This window comes from Heterocephalus glaber, unplaced genomic scaffold (assembly GCF_053883595.1).
Source record: "Heterocephalus glaber isolate CG9 unplaced genomic scaffold, H.glaber_assembly_v1.0 deba00001733, whole genome shotgun sequence".
In the NCBI taxonomy this organism is placed as follows: Eukaryota; Metazoa; Chordata; class Mammalia; order Rodentia; family Bathyergidae; genus Heterocephalus; species Heterocephalus glaber.
Window position 1 is genome coordinate 17,215,050 of NW_028258444.1, and position 25,075 is coordinate 17,240,124.

The 25,075-nt window shown below is 38.3% G+C and overlaps 1 protein-coding gene across 5 annotated transcripts in view; it reads right to left on the minus strand.

The window, feature by feature from the left end:
• Positions 1-255: 255 nt before the first annotated feature.
• The window catches only part of Senp1 (SUMO specific peptidase 1), a 61,223-nt gene continuing 36,403 nt past the window's right edge, over positions 256-25,075 (minus strand). For all 5 annotated transcript variants that reach the window (XM_004863101.4, XM_004863099.4, XM_004863098.4 and 2 more), the window contains 6 exons: positions 23,915-24,046; positions 9,693-9,896; positions 8,630-8,709; positions 7,459-7,543; positions 6,869-6,964; positions 256-5,277 (listed from right to left, as the gene is read on the minus strand). In XM_004863101.4, the coding sequence (XP_004863158.1) occupies positions 5,215-5,277; positions 6,869-6,964; positions 7,459-7,543; positions 8,630-8,709; positions 9,693-9,896; positions 23,915-24,046 (660 nt within the window). In that variant the 3' untranslated portion in view covers positions 256-5,214. The remainder of the gene's footprint in view (positions 5,278-6,868; positions 6,965-7,458; positions 7,544-8,629; positions 8,710-9,692; positions 9,897-23,914; positions 24,047-25,075) is intronic.

The window sequence follows — 25,075 nt, forward strand, 5'->3', positions numbered from 1 at the left end:
GCATGTTATTTGCGTTCCAGGCTTCACTCCCAGGTATGTGGAATGAAATAAATGAATGAACAGTATTCAGTCTCCTGGTTAAGGGGCAGACTCAGAAATCCAGGCTACACTAAGGATCCAATCACTGCCCCAGCTCGGATCAGGAGACATGGACACAGAGAGACAGAACAAACAGTGACAGAGACAGAGAGACAGTCTCGGAGAGACAAACATCGAGTACTTTTTACCAGGGAGTTTCCAGTCAAAGCAAGGAAGCAAGATCCACAGAATTTATTTTACATGAAACAAATTTTTAAAAACTAGGGAGTCACACATTGGCACTAAGTCACAGTGCCACCTCTGCTCCCACACCCTCCACCCCCAGCTTCATTTGGAACCAGGTGCCCGAGTCTGCTTCCCGATAAGCATACTTACAAGCATAGGTATACTGCTTGGTGTCTGCTGAGGCTCCCAAGTCAGGAAGACTGTGAGCACCACAGAATGCAAGATGCTGAGGACAAGGTCAGCAGGCTGACACTGAACACAGGGGCTTTTTATTTTCTTGGTCACACTGTCCCTTCACTGCACCCTTCAGAAACTCCAGGCTCAGTGCTCAGATACATGCTTATGAAAACACCTAAAGGGGTTTCCTGTTTCAGGTAAGGCAAGCTTCCTTGTACTAGGGGCTGAACCCATGGCCTTTGCCCTAAGCTACATACCCAGCCCTTTAAAAAATGTTTTAATTTTGGGGGCCAGGGATTTAGCTCAGTGGTTTCGCCGCCTGCTGCACAAGCATAAGGACCCAAGTTCAATCCCTGGTACCAAAAAAAAAAAAAAGTTTTAATTTTGGGAAAGAATCTCATTAATTTGCTAATTTTTCAAGCCAGGCTCAAATTTGCAATCCTCCTGCCTCAGTCTCCCAGCGTGCTGGGATGATAGGCACGAACACCCCACCTCCAGCTGAAGTAAGTGCTTTAAAAGGGCAAGACAGAAAGGAACCCAGAGTCTCCATCTGCGATGTAAAATACCATTGCAATAAAAAGGACAGAGAGAAAAATTAAGAGAAAGATGTGTGGTTTAAAACAAGATACTGTTAAAGCCTCTTAGGAGAAAGCCTGAGAGCCCTGAGAGGCATATTCACCTTCCAAGGGAGATGTTCTTGTCAGGGACACAGTGGGGCACCGGGTGGGAGACTACAGTGAATGGTTTTGGACCACAAAGGAGGCGCTGCCATGAGTAGTCCTTCATCCTCCTACCTCTCCAAAGTCATCTAGGTCAACATGTAATATATATAGTGACCCCCGCTTCATCCCTAGTAGGCCCGAAAGCAGACAGCTGGCACTCCTGGTTTGAAGAAAAGCACCAGCTCACTCACCTACCCTTAGATACTCTATGTCTTCAGTCCATTTCTGTCTGGAATGGATGCCAGTACAAATAACAAATGGGGCTGTAGCATTTCCCGATTCTAAGGGATGCAGATGTTCAGGTAAGAGATTTGGTGACCAGGGAATACTTCAAGGAGATGGAATTTGGGTGTGTGTGCTCAGCAGGTATTTGTGAAAGGAAAAAAACACATCGACTGAGGGATGCCACCAGAGTGGACTCTACTCTGTGCCATTCATTCTCCTATACTCTTTCCTAGCACTTGTGTCCTGTCAAGGCTAAGGCAACCTCCAGAAGTCTAGTAACAGACAGCTGCTCTTCAGCTTAGAAGGTAGAAGTCTGCAGTTAGGATCTGATGCATTTAGTCAAGGCTCTGCTGTAGGCTTCAGCTTTAAAATCAAGCCAGTGTTAACACTGGACTCAGTAATACTCCCAGCAGTATTACAGTCCTTAATTCCATTCCAGAATCTTAGTTTGACAAGACCCTGCACTTCTGGTCCAACCACTCACACAACTGGAATTATTCCCATTATCTCCCTGACAGGCCAGACAGGCAGCACTACCTCCTCAAGACTCATCTTTCGAGCTCTGAGTGTCCTGGTTTCTCCTTTTCTGCAACAGGGATGCATGTGTAAGAGCTCCTTTATTTTAATGGGTGACATTTCCCTCTCCATTGCCACAGCTACAAACGACAATTATGTGTTCTTCAGACAGATGTTACGTTCAGCACAGGAAAAATAAGGACAGATGCTGAGCTGGGCATTACTTGTCCCTTCCCAAATTTTGGGATGAATTTGATGCTGTGGACACTTTGCTCCAGGGCAGGGGAATATGGCACCCAGGACCTCAGCAGGTAGTCTAAGTTAACAAGGACCGAGAGTGTAAAGCTCCTTTTCTGACTTGCTTGGGTATGCAATCTTCTGGAGAGAAAGGACCTTGCTCTATCTTGCCTTCACCTACCCAGAAGCGAGGGAAAAGACAAAACCCAAAACAGTCATCTCTCTTACCGACAAGACCTATTTTCAGAGCTGAGCAGATGGCACAGACCAGAGGCTAACATCAGAAACACTGGGGGTCTTTAACGAACCCTCTCCCTACCAACTCGTTGGCTGGGTGGGGTTGGTGGAAGGGTTTTTCTAGTTACCTGTGTCTACCACAGCAGTACTAACACTTGCAGCTAACAGTGCTGGGGACAGTGGACAGAAGATGCTAGTTCGACTGCAGTGCTAAAGAAAAGAGAAGTTGTTAGCATTCAGAAGTATGAGGAACCTTAGTATACAGAGGGGTGAAATGGGATATTTCAGGACTGGTTTCTGTTGAAGGCTCTGATCTGGCATCCAGTGCTTATGATAGTTCAAATATTCCTTTTTTAGGGGAGGTAGATAATTATGTGACTATGGGAACAGGGGAAGAAAGGAGAAAAGGAAAGCAACAGGCTTAGTTTAAAGCAGATCAAACAATATATTGATAACATGCCCCAGGCCATGAATGCAGAAACATCTTTTTTTAGTCCTGGTCACGAAAGCCCACCCCTCTAGTCTTACCTTTGCTGAACAGCTCTCTGAAGAGAATGGCCCACCATGTAAGTCTGTACTTGGTTCCCATTAAGCCACGAGCCACAGTTTGGCCCACTTCTACCAGGTCTGGTATGGTAGTGTGGTCTCAGGATCTCTAACTTCTACCTTGTACAAAACTGAATTGGAGAAACGGGGGCCAAGTTCAGACAGGCTCAACAATTCCTTATATATTTTGCAAAGTGCTTTTGTTGTATGCTTCACTTTCTGCTATACATGGCAATAAATATTTGTTGCTTTGGTCTGTACAAAAAGTTTCTGAGGAAGATAAGACATGTTATCTAAATGAACAAACAATAAATAAATACAGAGAACTATCTTGTTATGAGCTCCCAGACAATAGTACGAAAGCCTGGAAAATTCAAGTCTTTTGATTCATAGTCCAAATCTATACCATATTGCCACCTTTTAAGTTGTCATTTAAATACAGAAAGTACCAAGAATCAGACAATATTCCAGGAGTCCTACAGGGAGTCTGCATGCCATAGCTTTCTAAGAGAATGTGAAAAGTCACAGCAACTCATACATAGAAAGCTATTTATTTCCTATAGGAGAGGGAGAGGAAGAGAGAGGAGAGAGGCAGAGGGAGAGCGAGAGCAAGATGAGAGAGAGTGAGAGAGCGAGAGAGCGAGAGAGCGAGAGAGAGAGAGATGGGGGAAGAGTAGGGGAAGGGAAGAAAGCAAACACATAAAAGAGTCTTCCCCCAAAAGGCAGGCAGTTAGGAAAAAGGTAGGACAACCGGTTGCTGTAGTGGAAACAGTAACATTCAGTTAACAATGGAATATTTAAAAAAAATAGTTTTCTTTTCAAATTGTAACGTGGTAAAACATAGAAAAATGTACTAAACAAGCTTGGTATAAAACAGAGTTAAATTTTCAAATAAGCCCAGGGAGAAAGCACAATGCTGGAACGGATGGGTACAAGGGTAGAGGAAAAAATATTTTATACAAAACTACCTATTACAATACAGAAAAAAGTATAAAATGTTCCCATTTTGGAACTTTAGTACAAAATGACACTGGCATTGGATCATTTCACTATCTAAGCCTTAGGAGTGTTCAAAGGGCGGGGAAGATGCTAGAAAGAACAAAAGGAATAGCAATTTTTAAATCTCAAGTTGATCAGTCCAAACGCCACCCGTTTTTAGCTGAAAATCTTATCCCCTTCAATAACATCTACCCCTAAGCCAAAGTTCACCCAGGCCTCAAAATATTCTGTTACGAAGTCCACCAACACCCTACACATAAGGGCGGGGATCTGTGTGCTAGAATTTGGAAAATGAAAATAAATCTACAGGCTAAATGGTGAACACATTCAGTCTTTAAAAAAAAAAAAGCATATTCCTGTGATGAATATATATATATATATGAATATATATACGAGTATATATTCATATATATGTAAATTCTCTGTGGTTAGAAACATATTTAAACTAGCCACAGATCAACTCGACCTGGATTCATCCAACACTGGAATTTTATGCCAAAGACTGAAGTCCTTCTTCTTGGTCAGAAGCAGGCAACATTAGAAATGGAGCTTTTGTTGCTCCACTGAACCTTCCCTGGGTGGGTCTTCCCTGCAGCACGTGTGGTTAGCACATGCAAACCCCTGCTCTTAAGGAAAGAACTGCTTGGGACTTTGGAGTCTGCCCAGGGCTCATGTGCTGTGCCTCAGGATGCGATGAAATTGGTAACTCAAGTCTTCAAGTGAAGCAGTTAGGTTTCACATATGGGGTACATAAATAGGAAGGGTCTTAAAGGCAGAGACGTATGTATGTGCCCCAAAGTCCAGTTTACAGTCACTTTCCTGACTACACATCTTAAAAATCATGTATGTATGTGTGCATGTATATGCTGGTGGTTTTTATCCCTGCCTCTTGACCATGCCCTTTTCTACTTCTTAATAAGGCCTACCAACAACAGTTTACAAGAAACCAACATTCTTTCCAAGCTTTTCTCGGTCCCCTAATTAGGGACTGAGCGAGGCTGGAGCCCTTTGAAAACAAGATGGCACAACTGAAGAAGTGAAAAGCAGTCTCTCTTCAGCTTAGGGATGCCCCTCACCCCTTTCACAGCACCAAAGTTTCTTTGCAAAAATAGTATCTGAGATACAAAAGGAAAGGCAGATGTGCTTGTGAATGCATCTTGCCAGGGCCTGGTCCAGGATCAAGGGCTATACAAGAACAGAGGGTTGGGAGCAGTTGTTTTCAAGGTCTCTGGCTGTAGATAACAAAGGGCTGGTCCCCCACAGGGGCAACGTCTGCTTGCTGAGACAGTCCTCACAAGAGCTTTCGGTGGAGGATCTCCCAGACCATCCGCTTCCGGAAGTATGGCATATGTTGCTGTAAGGACACAAAGATACTCTTAATCTTTATTTACCTAGACCCAATACACTTTTCTCCATATTCTTCTTGTTAAGATTTTCAACTAACCGTCTTAGTGGCATTTCTAGTTTTTCAAATTGATCACATGTGTTTTTTTCTTCCCACTGTTTTTTTCTACTGCTATTTCTATAGCTATTTTCCATTGCTGTAGTCTTATAAGTTATAATGGGAATGAACATGGGCATGACCAGGCCATGACAAAATTCTCTTAAGAATTTTGAAAGTAGTGTTTATAAAGTTTTCAAAGTTGAATTTTTAAGAGAATGTGATACTCAGGCTTGAAAATGAAAAAACTCACTTTTTAGAGGAAGAGAGGCAGGAACTTAAGGGTCAGCTCAATCTGGCCTACATAAAGGATGATGGTAGAAAAAACTGAAAAAGCCACCGATTCAAAGAGAAGTAAAGTATCAAGTGGATCAAAATAAGCCATAATCTTAGTCTTAATCCATTTTCGTTTCTGAAGATGAAGTGTACAGAAATGACCAATCATAGAGTAAGAGAAGACTGACCAGCTGCATCAAGTGAGGAGACAGCTTAACAAACTGTACTAGCACGTCAAGTTATGGCCTATTCCCAAAACTGAACCTAGTAAACCAGAAAAAGACTTGTTCAGGTCTCAGTTCTCTGTTTCCTATAGGAATGGTGGCAATCCTACGGTACGTGTACCACATTCGGCATGCAGAGCCCTCTCTGTCGCATATGAGCCAAGTCACCCCAGCCACCGAGCACTGGATATTCAGGTTTAATTGCAGCGTCTGGCACTTTGTGATAAATGTGCGAGCTTGGACACTTGGTCTCTAAAAGGCTCCCCCCCAATCACTGTTACAGCATTTCAGCTTAGCAATGTTCTTCATCCTTTTCACAGTACCAAAGCTTCTTTGCAAAAATAGTACTTCAGGTAGGCAGACACCAATTGGTTTTAAACCAACTACTAGTCTAGCTAGTTTGAGGTAGGTGGGGAAGATGGGCAGAAAATAAGGCTGCTTTTTGTTCTGTTTTGTTTTTTGTGGTAGTGGCGATCAAACTGAAGGTCTTGTACATGTTGGGGAAGTGATCTACTACTGAGCAGTATCCCTAGTCCCCTCTTTTTACGTTTTGAGACACAGTCTTGATAAGCTGCCCAAACTAGCCTTAAACTTGTAATCCTCTTGTCTCAGCATCCAGAATAACTAGGGTTAACAGGTGTGTACAACCATCCCAGCTAAGATTTATCTTTTTTTTTTTTTTGGTACTGGGGATTGAACTCGGGACCTTGTGCTTGCGAAGCAGGCAGTGGCACCACTGAGCTAAATTCCTGGCCCTAAGGCTCATCTTTTAAGCAGGATTCCTTTGCTATCATTTGTGACATAAGGAAACCCACGATGTGGTCCATCACTATCTTTCTTTTTTTTGTGATTTGTTATAAGCAATAAACATCAGTGTATGAATCATAGCCCAATGCACACAAAAGGTCAGGCATAGTTCCCAGAAGAGAACAAATGAAAAATCTATGAATAGCCTGGATGGACACAAGGTGATCTTAGAGCTTTCTCCTGAAGGTTCAGCTCACCTGTGTGAAGTTGATTGGTCTGTCTTTGGTAATACAGTCGGCATATTTACAAGCAAACATCCCACAGTCACTTCCATTCATCTGTTGTGGAATTTCCTGGAAACAAAACAACGAGGTGATACCTTTGCAAGCTTCTTTCCTTCTCAGATTAAAAAATGAGAGCCAAAACTTAAAAATTATACATATTTTCCTTAAATTTCGTGACACTACCCTGTCCCTAACTCAGAACCTAAGCTCAAAGAAAAAACACAGCATTTCAGTCAGGTCTATGTATTTAATATAAATCACAGAGGATATTTCAGACTTCCACATACCTCAGGGTATAAAAACTGGCCCTGAACCTGAGGGCCAAATAATCAGCAAATGTTTCCTATAGGAATGAAAAACTCACCAAAATAGCTTTCCTTTTAGAAAACTTAGTTCTAGATTATAAATTTTCCCAGAAATAAAATCTATTTTCCCTGAGGGATCAAACAACCAAGTTGAAGTCAAGCTAGACACTAAGACAGTCCCTAGGAATCAAGCAGTAAAGCCTTTCCTCTCCAGAGAGCCTTCTTCTAGGACTTTCACTGCAACAAGACGAAACGTACCTGGCTTTTCTTGCTGAAGAGCTGCCAACCATTGGTGTCAAACTCTTTCCTTTTCTTGTCAATGCTCTCTTGCTTTAGGTATTGCCTAAAGGTAGTAGAAGAGAATGAGATGAGCCATGGGGAACTCCAATGACAGCTGCTACCCTAAGAAGGGGCTGACAATTCCAGGAAGTTGCATGTGCTCTTCTGAGAATAGTATATAATGCTGGGCAGGGACTCCTTGGACTGCTAAGGTTCCACTGGAGCTTAGCCTGCTTTTATAGCTCCATAATTAACTCTTTCAACATGAAAGGGACATGACTTCTGCCTCTGATACTTACGCTCTATTCATCTACTATACCCCAAGGAACATTTTTTTTCCTGTACTAGGGATTATACCCAGGGTTTCCTGAATGTTATGCGAGCACGCTGCCACTGTGTTACAGCCCCAGCCCTTTTCATTTGAGACACGGTCTTGCTAAGTTTCCCAAGTTGGCCACAGAATGTTATTCTCCTGCCTCAGTCTTCTGAGTAGCTGGAATTACAGGAATGCGCTATGTTGTTTGGTATAAAGAACAATTTTTTTCTTCTTCTTCTTGGTTTATATAATCCTTTAGAACACAATCTAATGGATAAAAATGTTTCTTTAGTAGTATGGGGTTATTTATTTACCACTGTTAGCCTTGGTTCTCCTGTGTGAAAATTCAATCCAAATCAATTATTGAGTGTATACCTCATAAGGGACACTCTTTCAAAGTGCAAACCGCTCACCATTCTGCAACTACCTCCATCTGGTTATCAGCGAGGAACACTGTGAGGAATAGGTGTTTTGAAAGGAGAAGAAGTGGGGTATAAAGAGATTTGCATTCTGGTTCCTTTTTGAGCCACTAACTAGTAGGACCTGGGCAAATCAAAGTCATCTCTGTGGGCTTTGGTTGGAAGTTGAATTAAATGATTTCGAAGTAGTGACTATCTCTACATATGTGTCCACTTGATATTTTCATGTACTGGGACAGTAACTGTACCTACTGAGGCAAATTTTTGGCATTATTCTATTTATTATTAAACTTAAATTTAAAATATACATTCTTACTAAGATTTTATTAGTCACTAAGGTCATAAATGAGTCTAACTGTTGGAAAAATATACCATGTACCAAACACCAAACTTCTGTTCTCAAGACCTTACTTACAAGAGGATCCTGCAGGCTTCATTGTTTATTCCACCCATAGAATCGTAATAAGTAATACTCTTCTTTCTAAAGTCTACAACCTGAGGATAAGAAAAAAATCTGTGTTTATAAAATGCCGAAAACTGGTTTCTCAACTTTTCTTTTCTTTGGCCCTTGAATCTTTCTGCCAGCCTCCCTGTGAAATCATGAGAAGTCTGACTGATACTTTGCATTATATCATGCTTAATCTGCAGAGGAAAGAAGAGGGAGGTTATTTATATAGAACTATGCTAGGGGTTGATCAATTAATAGACCTATTATTGCCCTGAAACCTTTCCTATTGTTCAGTTCTCCTTCCCACAGTGGGCTACAGAAAAGAAACAAGTAAGTTAAGTATCTCAAGATCATTTCCACACAGTTTTGGAAAAATAGTGAAAAGATTCTGGGTTTTGTTTCTTTACCTTTGGAATTTGTGAATTTATGCTTTTTAAATGCAGCTTAAAACAGACTGTGTTTTAACTTTTATTACCCATTAAGCTAATGCATTCATGTGGTTAATCATAAGAAACATTAAATTACTACACATGCAAGGCAAGCTATGATTAGGCAGAAAAGAGTCACAGAATCTGAGCCAGCAGCTTCACTCAAAAGTTAATTTTTCTCCTCATGCCTTGTCTTGAGGCTGCTCAGATACCCTATAACTTCCTTTCAAATATTTTCAGAAAAAGAAATTCCATAGCTTTCTTCAAAGTCTAAGTTTTTCTCACTCTAGACAGAAAGTACAATGATCTGATTTTTAGCCATCCTACTATTAAACACTACTCTTTCTTTTAATAATCAAGGGAAGATATAGAACTAATTTGCTTCCTGGCCTTTTGGCTAAGATCAAATGTAGAAGATGCACAACTACTATTCACAACCATGTGTGTTCTACAATTATGTAGATTTCTTTAAATTTTTTATCAAAAATAAAGGAAGTGACCAGGGATTTAGCTCAGTGGTTCTGGTGCTGGCCTTGCAAGTGCAAGGTCCCGAGTTCAATTTCTGGTACCAAAAAAATAAAAAAAATAAAGGAAGTACTCACTGCTAGACACCAGTGCACTCCCAGGTGGATGGGCACCAGAAGAATATCAACAGAAAATACATCCACTTTCTTTGTCCAACGCTTCACTGCCTGGTAACCAGCTGTTTTTAATTTAGTGAAGAAAAAGGTATTAAATGCATGCACACTTGGCAAACGTTTTTCTTTACTTCTCTCCATTAGCATATTCATGTAGAAATTGATGATCTGTGAAAAGAAATTACACATTAGATAGAATATTCAAAAAATAGTTGTTTTATATAAAGGAAGAAGCAGGCAGTCATGGTGACACAAGCTTGTAATCCCAGCACTTGGGAGACTGGGGCAGGAGGATCACTTCTAATCCAAGGCCAGGCTGGGCTCCATAGTGAGTTCAAGACTAGCCTGGAGTACATAGTGAGACTCTCTCTCAAAACACCAAAAAAAAAACCAAAAAAAAAAAGGAAAAAAGGAAGAAGAAATAGCAGATGGTGTGTTGAACAGCATAAGCTATTATTTCCTAATCAATTCAATTAAGACTACAATACCCAATAGCCTCATCACATAAACAGAAAAGGTCAAAAATAATATGATCATATTAACAGACACAGAAAAGGGTTTCGACAAAATCTAACACTATTTCATAAAAATCCTGAAGAAGAGATATAGAAGGACCATACCTGAATATGATAAAGGCTATTTATGACAAACCAATAGCCAGCATCATACTAAATGGGGAAAAACTAAAAGCATATCCCCTAAAATCAGGAACATGACAAGGATGTCCACTATCGCCTTTTCTATTCAACATAGTACTTGAAACATTAGCCAGAGCAATTAGGCAAGAGAAAGGAATAAAAGGGATACATATAGGAAAGGAAGAACTCAAATTATTATTTGCAGATGACATGATACTCTACACAGAAGACTCGAAGAATGCCACCAAAAAACTCTTAGAATTCATAACAAACTTCAGCAATGAGCAGGATACAAGATCAACATATAAAAATCATTAGCATTTGTGTTCACCAACAATGAACAAGATGAGAAGGAAATTATGAAAACAATACCATTTCCAGTAGCTTCAAGAAAAATAAAACACCTAGGAATTAACCTAACCAAAGAAGTGAAAGGCCTCTACAAAAAAAGCTACAGGGCCAGGAATTTAGCTCAGTGGTTCCACCACCTCCCTCGAAAGCACAAGGTCCCAAGTTCGATCCCTGGTACCAAAAAAAAAAAAAAAAAAAAAAAAAAGAAAGAAAACTACAGTACTCTGAAAAAGGAGATTGAAGAAGACATCAGAAAATGGAAAGATGTCCCCGCCCTGATCTGGATAGACAGAATCAATATTGTCAAAATGACCATACTTGCAAAACTGTTATACAGATTCAATTCAATCATAATCAAAATATCAATAGCATACTTTACAGATCTAGAAAAAAAAAATCCTAAAATTTGTATGAAACCAGAAGAAATGCAAAATAGCAAAAGCAATTTTGAACAACAAGAGTAAAGCAGGAGGCATAGCAGTATCTGATTTCAAGTTATACTACAAAGCAATAGTGATAAAAAATGGCATGGTACTGGAACAAAAACACATACGTGGATCAATGGAATAGAACTGAGGATACAGAAACTTTCCCAGACGCACTGAGCGATGTGATCTTTGACAAAGAGGCTAAAAGCATATGCTGGAGGAAAGGCAGCATATTCATCAAGTGGTGCTGGGAAAACTGGTTATCTATGTGCAGAAGACTGAAACTAGATCCTTATTTCTCATCATATACTAAATTAAAATAAAATAATTAAAATTAAAAAAATAAAAATAGATTAAAGATCTAAACATTAAAACAAAAACATTAAACCTATTGGAAGATAAAAATTTGAAGACTTAAGTGTGGGAAAGGATTTTCTAAACAGAACCTCAATTGCACAAGAAATAACAGCAAGAATTAACAAATGGGATTATATCAGACTAAAAAGTTTCTGTACAGCAAAATAATCAATCAGCAAAGTGAAGAGACAACCTACAGAGTAAGAAAAATTTTCACCAGCTACTCCTCAGACAGAGGACTAATATCTAAAATATACAAAGAACTCAAAAAATTAAGCCACCTAAAATTAAATATCCAGCCAAGAAGTGGGCAAAAGAAATGAACACAGAGAAAGAAATACAAATGGTCAACAAATATATGAAAAAAATTCTCAACATCTCTTGCCATTAGAGAAATGCAAATTAAAATAATGCTAAGATTCCATCTTACTCTAGAAAGAATGGTAATCATTGAGAAATCAAACAATAGCAAATGTTGCTGAGTCTGTGGTAAAAAAGGAATCCTTCCTGCATTGTTGGTGGGAATGTAAACTAGTACAACCACTATGGAAATCAGTATGGAGATTTCTCAAAGAACTAAAATTAGAAATTCCATTTGACCCAGTGATGCCCCTGACAGGTATCTTCCCCTAAGAGCTTAAGATATTCTACTAAGGCAATACATGGATATCAATGTTCATAGCAGCACCACTTATAATAACTAAATCCTGGAAGCAGCCTCTATCAACAGATGATGAGATAAAGAAAATGTGGTATTCGGGCAGGGATTTAGCTCAGTGGTGCCGCCGCCTGCCTTGCAAGTGCAAGGTCCTGAGTTCAATCCCCGGTACCAAAAAAGGAAAAAAAAGAATGACAGATTTGAGACATTTGTAGGAAAATGGATGCACCCAGAAAATATAATGTTGAATAGTAAAATAAACCAGACACACAAGCTTAAATACTGTATGGTATCTCTCATTTAAGTGAGGTAAAGTATAAAGAGAAGGGGACTAATAGATGGATCTCTTGGAATAGGGAAGTGGTCCAAGGGAAAAAGTACAAAGGATTTCCAGTGCCTGCCCTGCAAGTGAAAGGTCCTGAGTTTGATCCCCAGTACCAAACAAACAAACAAACAGTACAAAGGATGAAGAGAAGGGGTAGAAGAAATCAGTAGAATAAAGATATACCATGTACAGGATGCTAATAATCTCAATTAATGTAAACATTATACACCACATCGTAAGATTAATATCAGCAGTAATGAAAACTGGCATAGGGGAATTGGAGGAGGGAGGGAGGGAGCAGGAGGGAAGGGGATTGAAGAGAAAAAGAAAAGAAACAAGCTGTGGTATGTATGTAACCACACTCCAAGATGACTGTACACTACATGAATTGCAAACATGTATTAATAAAGAAAAATCATGTCATCAAAAAAAGGAAGAAAATAAAGAAAAAGCAGTTGGTGTGTAGAATAGCATATGCTACTGTTTCCTGAAAAACTCAATTAAGACTTCAACACCTAACAGCTTCAGGTCCCTATATTAAATAACTTGTAACTAGAAGGAAAGAATTGAGGCAGTTATGAACAATAGAAAGAGAAAATGCTGGCTAAATTATAGAGCCAAGGAGACAAATGGGCAGATGTTCACCAGATTTGTAGAACAAAAGACTAGAGAATGAGGAAGGAGAAAGGGGTGTCAGAAGGTGAGGCTCAGAAAAAGGGAAAAGAATGAGCACAAGCAGTTTAATAAAGCATATAGCATTTACTTTATTGGGAGGACTAAATAAATAGATTCCGAGCTTAGTTAAAGCCTAGTGTTAAGCTAGGACCAACAGTTCAAACTTTATATGAGGGTTACTTGGTCTTGTAAAAAGGTCTGCTCCTTGGTTAAATACTGACTTTTTAGCTTCATAAGCCATATGATACAGGTAGACTGTTTTGATTTCAAGTAGGACTAAGTGACAGGACAAACAACCAATCATACAGGAAAAACACCTACAAACTGATAGTAGCTCAACAATATCACCTTTATAAGAGGCAAACATGGATGTACAGTTGTATAAAAACCTAGATTATATGAGACCTAACGTCACAACGAAGGGTAATATCGTCTTGCAAAATCTATGCTTAACTTTCTCATCTTTACTGGTTCCATTTACTCTTCAATATCGAGTATGAGTAAAAGAAGTTAAAGTGCTTGATAGAGGAGATATGTGAATTTTTCTGTTAATGATAACAATGTCTTCTCTTATAGAGGCAATGTTGTCTATGATTCCTTTAGGTCCAGGACTCCCTGGTACTAAAGCTTGAAAGTTACTGTGCCAGAAGTTACTGCATACTTACTTTATGTGGCCAGCTGAGGCCAGCTAGTGTCTGTCAACTACAAGGAATGAATGGGCTAACTGAGCCACAGCTTGGACATATGACTAAGAAAACAGGCATATTTTTCAGAATGCTTTTTGAGGAATGGGAAAATGCCCCCATCCTTTGACAAATATTTACACACTAGGATGCCAGAGCAGTGAGCTATTCCCCAACAGTAGGCAACTACATACTGGGTAGGCAGCAGGGAACACTGCCAGGAACACACTGGAGTATGGTCTGGACTAGAGAAAGGGCCTATAGATGAGGGTGCCTAAGCAGCCACAGGGAAACCACACTCACCATGAGGCAGAGGTCTGAGATGGGGGAAGCCAGGTCTGAAGAAAGACACTGTTCTGCCTGCAGCTCTGATGACTGAGCAAGAGGTCCAAGAAGGGCCAGAGGACTCAGGTTGTGGCTAATTCTCTACCTACTGTGTGAAGCCCAACAGTTAAATGGAGCCCAGTAGTTTTAAGTCGTAACAAATCAAAGCACAATTAGGATGGTGTATTTTTAAATCTAAATTTTCAGTCTAACTCTGCCTGAGTTTATTGTAATGGTGCTAGATGATGCCTCTAGGTTTGTGAGAACTGCTACTAGTGCCAAAATGATCTGCCCAGCAAGCACAGACTTCTAGGTTATAAACTATACTCTCTAGAATGTAGAGAAATTAGCCAGAAGAGAAACTGCTAAGTTTCTTCTGGCATTCTCACTATTCCAGTGTTAGGTTATGAGGCTAAACCCTTCAATCCAAAGGATAAAGTGAATGGACAGATGACCTACTGATCACTGCAAGCCAAACCTATTTTATCAGACAGTAAAGTAAAGGGAAATGTGAAAGAAATCAAAGACAGCCAACCACACGAATGCCATGGAGATGTATCTTCTCCAGATGCCTATCAGAGGTACTGCCTTTGGAATCATTAGCTAAAACAAAACAAAACAAAACAAATTGACATAAACAAGTGTCATGTTACTTAACACAGCTGAACAAGAACAGAGAACTAGTGATTCAATATATCATAGTATGTCTCCTTAGAAAATCCCTCTTCTATTGCTTTTGCCCTGCCTCCAATCAAGATTTCTCCACTGAGTGGGAAATGGCCTCCTCCAAAGTCAACTAGTTAATTAGCTCTGAGGAATGATCTGAGTTCTTTTTCATTTCCCCTATATCCCAGTGGAGGGAGTTTGATGGCCTTAATGTTCCTTTCCATTAGCTAAGGATGTGTAATCTGACATCTGAGATAGTTTAGATCCAAATTTCTCTTCTGTTTTTCAGCTGTTACTTTGCCCAAATGAGAAAGATTGCCATAGTTCAGCCAAGACACAGTCATACCCAAAATAAGCTAGGAATTGAAGAACAAAAAGGATCCTACATGTCATCTCACAGAGGGCTAAAGATGAAGGAAAAAGAAATGAGAGAAGGGATCACAGTGTTCAAGATGAAAGAGAAGCAGTAATGGCCACAGCATTTGCTTGTTTGTGTATGCATGTGTGTGTGCGAGAATCCGTGTGTGCGTGTCTGTGAAAACAAAGATTTCCCCCTTCCCTCACTGGCAAAAGTCCTTCCTGCACACAAGAGTCTTTTAGCTCCAGCAGATCTTAAGCCCCTTTTGAAATAGGGGACTAAAAGTACATCAGTCTGGTGCCTACTGTTTGTTTTGCCACTGTATCACCACAATTCCTGCCAATGTTAATCAACTTGTCACTCTCTCTGGGGCCTATACTTGCCTCTATTTACCCACTGTGGCTCCTGGTGCCTAAGAACCTGACCTTCCTGCTGCCTTCACAGCCTTGGCCATGAGCTCTGCTTGTCTATGCAGTCCTGTTTAGGGGTGGGAGGGCTGTTTATAGTGTCTTTGTTCTTTTGTGATTTTATTTGAAGAGCTGCCAGGCTGAAGCTGAAAAAAGCTTTTTAAAGGAAAAGCCTACAATGTTTTCAAATGAAGAATTCAATCTTATGTAGGTTACCACAGTGACATACATAACCATTGCTATTTGTATTTTCCTTCTATTTTCCCAGTATACTAGTCAATTTATTTTCTCATGTATTTAAAGAAAGTATTTCCTAAATAGTAAAGTCTTGATTTTTCAACCCTTCCCACATTTACACTTTGAACCTGTTTAATTTAGGAATAAAAATGTTCTAAAAATACAAGACATGATACTACTCCCAAGCAGAGACCAGGACATTCATTGTTTAGGGAGACAAAGCCATTTTTTCCAATTTTACTTCTTGATATTCCCAATCTGACTTTTTAAAAGCAGTATTGAACCCAGAGCCTCTCCACTAAGCTACATTCCCAACACTTTTTCAAAAATTATTTTTAAATTCTGAGACAGTCTTATGAAATCACTAAATTGCTAGGCTGGGCTTGAACTTTCGATCTACTTGCCTCAGCATCTCAAGAGTGCTGGGATTATAGGTGTGTGCCACCATGCCCAGCCCATTTTGACTTTTAAATTAATTTATCCTTGTCAACTACAAAGTCCAAAAGATTAAACAAGAAGTAGCACTTTGACTATTATGGTTCAGAAAGTCATTCAATCATGGGATCTGGCCTAATAACATTATAGAAACCAAGAAGCCAGGCTTTCCTTGTTGTGAACACACACATGTAACTTTTTCTCACATGCAGATTCAAATAACAAATTATTAGAATTACTGCTAAAGTTTTAGAGAAAGACAGGCAGGTCACTCTTACTTTTATGTGACCCTGCATAAATTTCAGGTTTATCAGGGTTGGTTCTATTAAGAAACACTTTGGAGGACGGGGGATTTAGCTCAGTAGTGCCGCACCTGCCTTGCAAGTGCAAGGGCGTGAGTTTGATCCCCAGTACCAAAAGAGAGAGAAACACTTCAAAGAGATAAACAACACAAGGTAGAAGCCAATGAGTCATGGCAGAAACACTAAATCTTTTGCTGTGATAATTTTATTTCACTTATAAGAGGGTACCATATATGGTAGATCCATCATATTCAATTGGCAAATTTATCTCATTTTTGCCTAGTTTTTTTTCCCCCTTATTCTCTAAGGATAACCTATTTCCAGGGTTAGATCTGGTGAGTTGGTCTTAAAAGTTTTGTGGGTTTTTTCCTCTCCCTAGTACTCAGTTAACTACTCCCTGGAAACAAGTACCAAGATATGAACATGACTGGGTAAATGTTTTCATTAAATATCTGTGTTCAGAATATAAGAATTCTTGACAAAACAAACAAACAAAAACAAACCACCACCAGCATGTGTCTGGTTCCAGATCCTGGCTGCAATAAAAATTAAGTGACCAAGGTATAGTACTTCTTTATGAAGTCTTATTTTCCCACTGCCAATCAAGTAGGAATATTTTTTCTATACACAAGCCTATTATATTGCTGAATAACTGAAAGATATCTCTTTCCTTTTGAAAATGAAGCTTACAATATAGGTGATTAGTCTGCGTGACTAACTGTGGCTTCAGTATAATTATAGTCTGCCATGTAGAGTCTATCTTAATTTGTCCTTCACTACCCTCCTTTCTCTATTTGCTTCAAAACTTTTCTTCATGGCTTTTTCTTTGCAGGTGAAGTTAGAAACACAGTATTCTACTGTTCAATACTTTTTCATTTTGGAAATAACTGGTAATAATAGTATGGATTTGCAAAGTAGAACCATAGATAGATACATGTTTGGTTGATATTTGTAGAGGCTTCAGTCTACAGTCAACTGGCTCCAAGGCAGGGTAGCATGGAAGAAGGCCACTGTGAAGGAGAAATAGTCCATGGCAAAGCAGGGCAGGCAGAAGGCAGCAAAGAAGTGAAGTAGCAAAGCACTTTCTTTCTGTCTGGTTAGATTCCATCCTTTTGGGTGGTACTACCCACACCCAGGGTGGGGCACCCTTAATCCTAGCATCACACACCCTAATCCAGCCACCTTCAAAACTCTCCACCTGACCACATGAGGCTTTGAGGGGACATCTAGATACAAGCCATTACAGTATTTTTCACTTCACTGTGTAGATTAGTAGTAAACAATGATAAGGAAAATAAGAGTCCTGGGGGGAATATAAATCAGGAAATGCTGCAGCCATCCTACTCCACCACACAAGATAAGGCATATGGTACAAGGCTATGGTAAAGAAGAAAGTGTTTCCAGGCTATAAACATTTGGGTACATGGGATCCATCTATCTGTTCCAGTCTTCATCTTTACTTATTTTCTACTCATTCTATCAATTATTGACAGTTTTTTGAAATTCCCAATAGTAACTGTAGATTTATCTATTTCTATCAGCTTTTGGTTCAAGTATTTTGAAGCTCTGTTATGAAAGTGTGTATAAATTTAGGCTGTTATGCTTTCTTGATGAACTGACCTCTTTATTATAAAATGTCTCCATTACTGATAGTAATTATTTCTTGCTTTGAAATATACTTTACATATTATTAACATAGCCACTTTATCTTTCTTTTGATACAGTGTTTTCATGATTTTTTTTTCAACCTTCTAACTTTTGCATACCTACCTGTCCTTATATTCAAATGGTTTCTTGTAGGCCTGGGAAATGTTGCTCAGTGACAGAAAGCTGGGTTCAATTCCCAACATCACAAAAAGGAAAAAAAGGGTCTTGTAAAGAGATTTTTACCCAATCTGACAATCTCTGCCTTTTAATTGGATGTTTAGCCCATACTATCCAATACAGCAGCCACTAGCTAATGTGATTATTGAGCACATGAAATACGCCTAATCCACAGAGATGTGCCAAGAGTGTAAAAATGTACATTCCACTCAAAGAGAAAGTAAAATTTCATTAATATTTTAGCACTGATCATGTGCCAAAATGACATATTTCAGATATACTGGGTTAAATAATTAGAATTTTACCTATTTTTTTTAATGTTATTACTAGAGAACTTAAAATTAGATATGTGGCTCATATTGTATTTTACTGGGGAATGCTGGTCTAGATCACTTATATTTAATATTGATTTGGTTCAATCTACCACCTTGCTCTTTTTTTTTCTATTTGTTCTTTCTTGCCTTTGTGGTTTTTTTCTTCTTTTGGGCTTTTAAATTCTGTCTAATCTCCATTATTATTAACTATATCTTTACTGTGGTTTTTTTTTTTTTTTTTTTTGGTACCAGGGAGCGAACTTGGGACCTTGTGCTTACAAGGCAGGTGGTGGAACCACTGAGCTAAATCCCCGGCCCTATTGTGGTATATTTTAGTAGTTGCTCTATGATTTACATTATGTCTCTAACTCATCAGAATCTATCTTCATGTAACATACTACTTCATGTAGAATGGAATCTTACAGTAGTATAAATTTCTATTGTCCTCATCTTTGTGCTATGATTGTCAAATATTTTACTTCCACATGTTGTAAGTCTCACGGTACATTGCTTTAGTCAATTGTCTTTTAGAAATATTAAAAATTGAAAGCATTTCTACTGCTCTTCATTCCTTTGTGTGGACTGCCATTTCCATCTGATATTTTTATTCTGCCTTTAGAATATATTGTAGTATTTCTTGCAGTATAGGTCTGCTGGTGATGAACTCAAGTAGCATTTGTCTCTCTGAAAAAGTACTGCTTCCTTTTTGAAAGGTTTGTTTGTTGGGTATAGAATCTATGTTGACATTTTATTTTTTTTCTTTAGTACTTCAAAGATGTAGCTACATTGTCTTCTGGCCTAATCATTTCAGACAAACAAAATTATTCTTTGTTCCTCTATGCCTAATATATCTTTTCCTCTGGCTGGCCTTATATTTTTGTCCTTATCACTGGCTTTCAGCAATTTATTATACATTTTAGCATAGTGGAAATCTTCTACCATTAATTTTTCAATACGTTTTCTGACATCATCTATGCCCAGCCTTTCTGAGACTCAATTACACGCTTAAACTGCTTCCCACAGTTCACTGACAATCTTGTCATCTTCCACTAGCCTTTCTTCTGTATTTAATTTTGGAGGGTTTCTATTGCTGATCTTCAAGTACACACATTTTAAAAAAATCTCCAGTGTGTAATCTGTTAGTTCTATACTATGAGCAGCAGGTGGCGAAACCACTGAGCTAAATCCCCGGACACCCCTCATTTCTTTCCTCTATGTCTATTTTCCTAAACACATGAAATATATTTATAATATCTGTTTTAATATCTTTGTCTGCTAAATTTTATGATTTTGTTAATTTCTGGTTATTTCTAGTGACTGGTCTTTCCCTTGTCATAAACTGCATTTTCCTTCCTCTTTGTATGCCTGGTAATTTAAAAATAATTTTTGGTGAAATGTATTAATTATATAGTACCTAATAATTTTTAATGGATACCGGATATCAATTTTATGCAGGTACTAATATTTGTTGTATTTGTTTAAATATTGTTGGACTTTTTTCTGTGACATATTTGGATCAGTTTTAAGCTTTTGAGATTTGTTTTTAGGCTTTGTTAGTCCGGAGTAGCCTTTATTGTAGGGTTGGTCTGACTTCACTTTGGGGGAATTCTCTTCTAAGAAATCCCTGTATACCCTTGGACTTAGGAAGTTTTTCCACTCTAAATGGTTGGAACATGAACTATTCTTGGCATCCAGGTAGGCCCTGATATTGTTCTGATTCCTTCTTTTTGATAGTTCTTTCCCTAGTCTCTAGTAGCTTCTTCTACGATTGGAAAGAATCTTTCAGCCAGAGTCTTTAAGGGAAGCCCCTTTGCAGAGGTTCTGCCAGCCCATTCCATAACACATATACCCCATTTCAGTAAACCAGGGAAGCTATATAGCATATCCTCTTTATTTTCCTTCTCTTAGGGATCACTGTCCTGCACTGCCTGTTATAGAGTACCTGAAAACTGTTTCATATGTCTTATTTTGTTTTCTGGTTAAGTTGAAAGGGTAAATCTTGCCTCTTTTACTCTGTCATAACCAGAAGCAAAAGTCAGTTCTATTTATAGGTATACTAAATCATTTCTATGTATAGCTAAATTATAAAACAACAAGATAATCATTAGGCTCTCAAATACGCAAAACCACTTGGTCATAAGAAAAAACATAAAGCCCAAAGCAGTCTGCTTCTCAGGATGGTTAACCTAGAATCTTAAAAGTTGGAAGGGATTCCAGATGTAATCAATCTCTAAGGATTAATAATTTCTAGCATTGACATTTACTTTGCAAATATTTATTTCCTGACTGCTTTTGCAGCTAATTCTTCCTGTTTAATCCTATTCTCCCTTTCCCTTAATTAGGGTTTTTTATTAATAACTAATCTCCTGACCTAGTCTAGGAATCCCTAGTTATAATAACCGATTTCACCAGTCTTCTACCTCCTTTTGTATTCTTTATAAGGTAGCCAGTTCCCACATTCAATTTTTAAGAAATATAATTTCTTTATGTGGAGGTAAAACATCAGTCCTGTCAATCTTCAGTCTTTTGAAACTATACAGAATTTAACCAAATTAATCTATATATTATAAATCCACTCATAAAAAAAGTTTAGAAATTCGATCCCCGGTACCAAAAAAAAAGGTTAGAAAGCCTATTGTTTGAATAGCCACTGAGGTCTACTTTCTTTTAAGAAAAGGACCAGGGAAAGAGTAGCCTAATGACTTTCTGTACATATCCCATAAATGTCTGGATTTTATTATCTTTAAAAACTAAATATGATTCCTTTAACTTTCTGGTTTTTACATTCCTTGTCAATGATTAAGAATAATGCACCAGGGCTGGGGATTTAGCTCAGTGGTTTTGTCGCCTGCTGCGCAAGCGCAAGGACCCGAGTTCGATCCCCAGTACCAAAAAAAAATGCACGAGTCGCTTTATTTTGGAGAAAGTTTTAATATATCCTATAAAATTCACAGGACATCAAAAAGAAGTGATTATTAATAAAAATATCTATTTAAGGGAAGAACAGAATAGAAAAAGGGAAAAATTATTTCCAAAACAACTAAGCATTCACAATTGAGAAACAGATTTAGGATGTCTACTAATAATTCATCAGAATGCAGGCTTTTGAAGGGCAATAAATGAAAACCTGAGAAGTATACTTTGAAAATAGTGTTTTTAAAAAGTTATCATTATCATCATGGACACATGAATGGACACTCACTTTCAAGGTTATTATTCTGAACTCAGAAGAAAACCACTCCCTATAAAGTTATAGGTAGGTGTGGTAGGGATAAAGTAGACAAGGAATCTTTCCTTCCCTTCATCTCCTCTAAATAATGTAATTTCCATTAACTTTGCTTGCTAAAAACCCAGCCTCTGATGGGCCCAGAGAATGGAAAATATGTCCTGAATGCTGAATGCTGCCTCTGTAAGGGATCTCTCACTGAGGTAACTGCCATAGTAAATAGCAAGAACTCAGTTCCTATCCTACTCACTGCTGCCCTCTAGGAGGTTTTGCACAATTTACGGCAGGCTACACTCCCCTTTAGAATAACTTGACTTTTCCTTTTAGCAGAGGCGGGCAAAAAATGGCAAAAGATCACAAATCAAAAACAACTTATCAGTTTACACTTCTGATCATCCTTAATTTTCATTTTCCCCTTTGATCTGGTGAACTCTTCCACTCAGCATTATTTGATCCAATGTTCTAATATCCGAAGAACCGAAAGGAGCAAAAGGTAACGAGCCCCCAGACTCAAACCACACATTCCTTACCATTCTTAGTGAAAGAATATCAGTCAGAAAGTGATCTTATAAACTGACCAGCAGCAGAGACAATGGGGCTAGTCCAGCTGGTTCAGAGAAAATCAAGATCTTAGACATGATATATGGCTTCTAAATTCTATGACTGTTCCTAAGGCAGGACCCAATTTAAGATTCTCAGGCAGTATACTATATTAGGTAAGACCCAATCTGAACCTTGTCTCTGTTACCATGTTACCTTGCGAACTTTTGTTTTTGAGATAAGGTATGTGGTTCATGCTGGCCTTTAACTCATTATGCACCCCAAGCTGGCCTTGAACTCATATTCCTTCTGCCTCAGCCTTGTGGGTGCTGGGATTCTAGGTGTGCATCTCCATCCCAGCCCGTGCAAGTTTCTTTTTTCTTTTTTTGATACCAGGGATTGAACTCAGGACCTTGAGCTTGCAAGCCAGGCATGGTGGCACTGAGCTAAATCCCCGGCCCTCTGTGCAAGTTTCTTAATCTTTCTGTGCCTTATTTCTTTACCTATAGAATGGAGATGATAAAACTATTGTATCTACTTCTAAGGCTATGGTGACTCTTACATAAGAAGAACAAATAAAACACTTACAACAGTGCGTGACATGAGCTAACTGCTCAACAGATGTTCCAGTATTATTATTTGGAAGGTCTTAAGCATACAAGAACAGGGTATGGATATGTAGAATATCAAGTGATTACTATCTAAAAATCCTACAGAGCTGTGAAGCTTAGTTCACCTAGAAGATCAGGCAGGGATATTCCTAGTGGGCGTAAAAAGGTACCTTTGGAAAAAACACCCACCCCAAGTTTTTCTCTTTTGCTATGAAAACAATCTTCTGAAATAGAACAGGCTTCTACAGGTTTAGAAATAAGACAAATCAATATAGTGTAATTAGTATACTTACTTGGAATTGGGAGGTAAGAGATGTAACTTTTCCCCCAATACAATAAATAAATAATAACTTTTCAATGTTAGTTTTAAAAATACGTATAAATGAAAAGTTATTTCAGGAAGCTTATCGGTTATAATGTAAGTGACCTAAAACAAGGAGATGTAGAAAGGGAAGCAGAACTAGATATCCCTACAGAAATCCCAAAGTATTACTTCATGTTGTAAAGTAAAGAGCTATTATATATTTGGTCAGATGATGTGATCTGCGAGGCTAATAAGTCAGTGTCTTTTCCTTCTCCAAATCTTTAATGCAAGAAATCAGATGTTCTGAGACTTTAAAGTACACAAAAATCACCTAAGATATTTGCTAAAAATGTTTATCTCCACTACATTTCCTCATACTTAGGAGAATGGAGAGGTCTTGAGAGGTAATTCTGATGCAAATCACCTGAAGACCACACTTTGAGAAAAAGTGAAATAATGCCTTGATTTAGTTTCTGCTTAATGTTTACCTGCTATCTATATATAAAAATAAGTGCAATATTACCTCATCATTGAGCCAGTTCAAATGATTTAGGGTTTGAATATCTTTGCGTGTAATGGTCAAGCGGAATGCTTCACTGAGAACTTCATCTTGGTTTCCATTACGAAATACATTCTTTATTTCTTTCTCCATTTCCTACAAAAACAAAAGGTGTCAGAGATCAAACACACATGGCTTCAGACAAACCAAATTTCTCACCAATCCCTAGACTATATTTATTATTAACCAACTGTTTATCAATTTGCTGTTAATCAAATTACTTCTATCTAACATTTTGGTTTCAATCTCCATCAACTTCCCAATTAATTCTTCCCATCTCATCTGGTTCTCCCTTATCTTTTCCAGCACAATATTCAGATCTATGATTCATATTAGTTCCTAAAGATTTTTTTTGTTTTTTTTTTTTTTTGGTACCAGGGATTGAACTCAGGACCTTGTGCTTGTGAGGCAGGCGGCGGAACCACTGAGCTAAATCCCCGGCTCTAGTTCCTAAAGTTTGAACTAACTTTGTGCACCCTGTGCTACCAAATTTCCTAAGCCTATGAAAAAGACCTCTTTATGCTTTATATTTCTGGCCCAAATGATTTGCTGGAAAATCGGAGCTTTCATAAAAGGTAGTAATGGAATAAAGGTAGTATTTCTTAGACACTATTTTCCTGGAAAAAGTATTCATTTTACTTTTAAAAATGTAAAATATAGAATCCAGTACAACTATAATAAATGTTATGTTCACCAGCTATATGATAGGTAGGCATGTATGTATGTATGTATGTATGTATTTTGCAGTGCTGGAGACTGAACCCAGGGCCTTGCACATGCAAGGCAAGTAAGTACTGAGTTATATACCCAGCACCAATAGTTTTTCAAGGACAAGAATAAAGGAACAGATTTTTAAAATGTACACAGACTTTTATGTATTTTCAAAATTTTCTACAATAGGTTTTTATTACTTAAGAAAAATAGTTAAGTATTAGCTTATAATTTGATATTACATTATTGCCTTTGTAGGGCAAGGGGTATAGTTCAGTGGTAGAAGCACTTGTCTAGCTTGTGTGAGGCCCTGGGTTTGATCCCCAGCACCAAAAAGAAAAGAAAAAAATCCCCAAAGAAAACTACACACACACAACCCACCTCCATCAAGTAAAAATGCACATGAAATAAAGT